Source organism: Arachis duranensis, chromosome 10 (assembly GCF_000817695.3).
Source record: "Arachis duranensis cultivar V14167 chromosome 10, aradu.V14167.gnm2.J7QH, whole genome shotgun sequence".
Classification (NCBI taxonomy): domain Eukaryota; kingdom Viridiplantae; phylum Streptophyta; class Magnoliopsida; order Fabales; family Fabaceae; genus Arachis; species Arachis duranensis.
In genome coordinates this window covers 90255334-90257523 of record NC_029781.3, presented here as the reverse complement: position 1 = coordinate 90257523, position 2190 = coordinate 90255334, and the positions used below count along the sequence as shown (strand labels likewise).

Sequence of the window (2190 nt, the reverse complement as noted above, 5' to 3'; positions counted from 1 at the left end):
TCTAATTTTTATTTTTATAATAAAAAAATTATATGTTAAAAATATTAACTATTATATATTTTTATATATTATTTTATATATTTTGAATGTGTATTCTCTATTTAATATTAGTGGTTGATTTAGTAATTATTTTTTAGTGTTCATATAACATAATTATCATAATGGTTAAATAGATGAAGACCAATGATCTGTTGAATAATTTTTAATGAGTGATAATTTAACCATTAAATCATATCATGATAATTAAGTTTATCCCTTTCTTAAAATTTGAAGAGCAATAGTATATAATCTAATAATCTATTTTTTTGTATGTTCCAGTGACTTGGACTCCAATTTGTGGATGTCCCACCAGAATTGGCCATTTCACGGGCGTCAGCCACAAAATGGCTTTCTCGCTTATTTCGTGGGTGTTGAATCAGAAATGCCTCCTGTTATTGTCAGTTTCATTTTGTGGTCACCACATCTGAATTGGAGTATAAATTCAATTCGCATGTGCTTCGTCTGGCCTTGTGCATTTTTAAAATTATTTCTTTTCATGCGTATTTTGAGAAATAATATATTTATGATATTTATTTATATAAAAAACCAATATTATTCTTATCTAAATATTATTGAAAACCTCTTTAAACACGACATTTGTTATTAATGACTTTGGAATGCCGTCTTTGACTAGAATTAAAATCTTGAGGCCACTGCGACTCTTAACTCTTGACAAAGCAACATAAAGTTGTCCATGGGTGAACACTGATTTTGGCAAATAAAATTCTACATGTGATAATGATTGACCCTGACTCTTGTTAATGGTCATTACAAAGCATACTGTTAATGGAAATTGTCTCCGTTGGAACTTAAATGACAATCCTGAATCTGAAGGGATCAAGTTCATTCTTGAAATGTACACTTTATCTCCAATATTTCTACCGGTCACTACCATTGCTCCAATTACATTGCTGCCAAGTTCGTTAACTATTAATCTTATCCCATTGCATAAACCTGAAGTATGGTCTATGTTTTACAGTAGTATTACAGCGACTCCTGGCTTCAAAGTCAACTTGTGATTGGGTAGTCCCGAATATTTGATATCCTTTAGGAACTCTGGTGTGAACCACTCTTGTTGTACATCTTCATTCTCATCAGCTTGACATGTTGTGTCAGAACTCAAATACTCCTTTTCTATCCTTGGAAAGATTGTCAAGACAAAATCATTTACCTTCTCGACACTCTCAAGCGTTAGTGCAAGAATTGCGCTACTCTGAAAATACCTGTAATCTGACATGTTTTGCAACAAATTTGGATATGCAAAGTCTACCAAATGAGAGAGAGTGTCATCAGTAGTTATAATTAATAAATCATCTAGAATTTTAATTTCTGATTCATCACGAACAACAGAGTCAATATTTCTATTTCCAACATCAAGTATCCAATTAGCAAATCTCTTCATTTCACCTTCATCTTGATCCGAAGAAGACATTAGAAGCCTTATATTCGTACGCAGTTTCAAAACCTTACAAAATGACTCAGATGGGATGAGTTAATAGCGGATGCTAATGTATTGTGTCTACTTCCTTTCGAAATCACCGGAAGTATCTGTCTGAAATCACCTCCTAGAACAACAACCTTACCACCAAATGGTTGATGTGTCTTATGTTGATCGATAACTAATACAAGATCCCTGAGCGTCCGATCAAGTACTTCAAAGTACATTTTATTGAGCATTGGAGCTTCATTCCAAATTATTAAGCTACTTTAGATGAGCAGCTCAGCCTTCAAACTGCCATGCTTGATGTTGCAAGTAGATTCATCAATAAGTGTAATGGGTATTGAAAATCTAGAATGAGCCGTTCTGCCACCAGGTAGGTGGTGCACGAAATTGCAATCACACTTTTGCAACTCCGCACAACTAACCAGCAAGTGTACTGGGTCGTCCAAGTAATACCTTGCGTGAGCAAGGGTCGATCCCACAGAGATTGTCGGCTTGAAGCAAGCTATGGTTATCTTGTAAATCTTAGTCAGGATATCAGAAGTTATCAGGATTGATTGTGAAAAGCAAAAGAACATGAATTGGTTACTTGTTTTGCAGTAATGGAGAATAGGTTGAGGTTTTGGAGATGCTCCATCTTCTGAATCTCTGCTTTCCTACTGTCTTCTTCTTCAAACACGCAAGTCTCCTTCCATGGCAAGCTGTATGTA

At 34.5% G+C, this 2190-nt stretch overlaps 3 protein-coding genes across 3 annotated transcripts in view; 1 reads left to right on the top strand and 2 right to left on the bottom strand.

The window, feature by feature from the left end:
• LOC107470758 (protein EMBRYONIC FLOWER 1) overlaps nt 1-2190 on the top strand; it is a 76971-nt gene that overhangs the window by 39190 nt on the left and 35591 nt on the right. The gene's annotated exons all lie outside the window — the stretch shown is intronic.
• Nucleotides 602-934, bottom strand: LOC110276956 (uncharacterized). Its single transcript, XM_021134063.1, has one exon. It carries the CDS (start codon nt 932-934, stop codon nt 602-604), a length of 333 nt encoding a protein of 110 aa, XP_020989722.1.
• LOC107470728 (uncharacterized) lies at nt 1013-1471 on the bottom strand. The gene has a single exon (XM_021134062.1). The coding sequence runs from the start codon at nt 1469-1471 to the stop codon at nt 1013-1015; it is 459 nt and encodes a 152-aa protein (XP_020989721.1).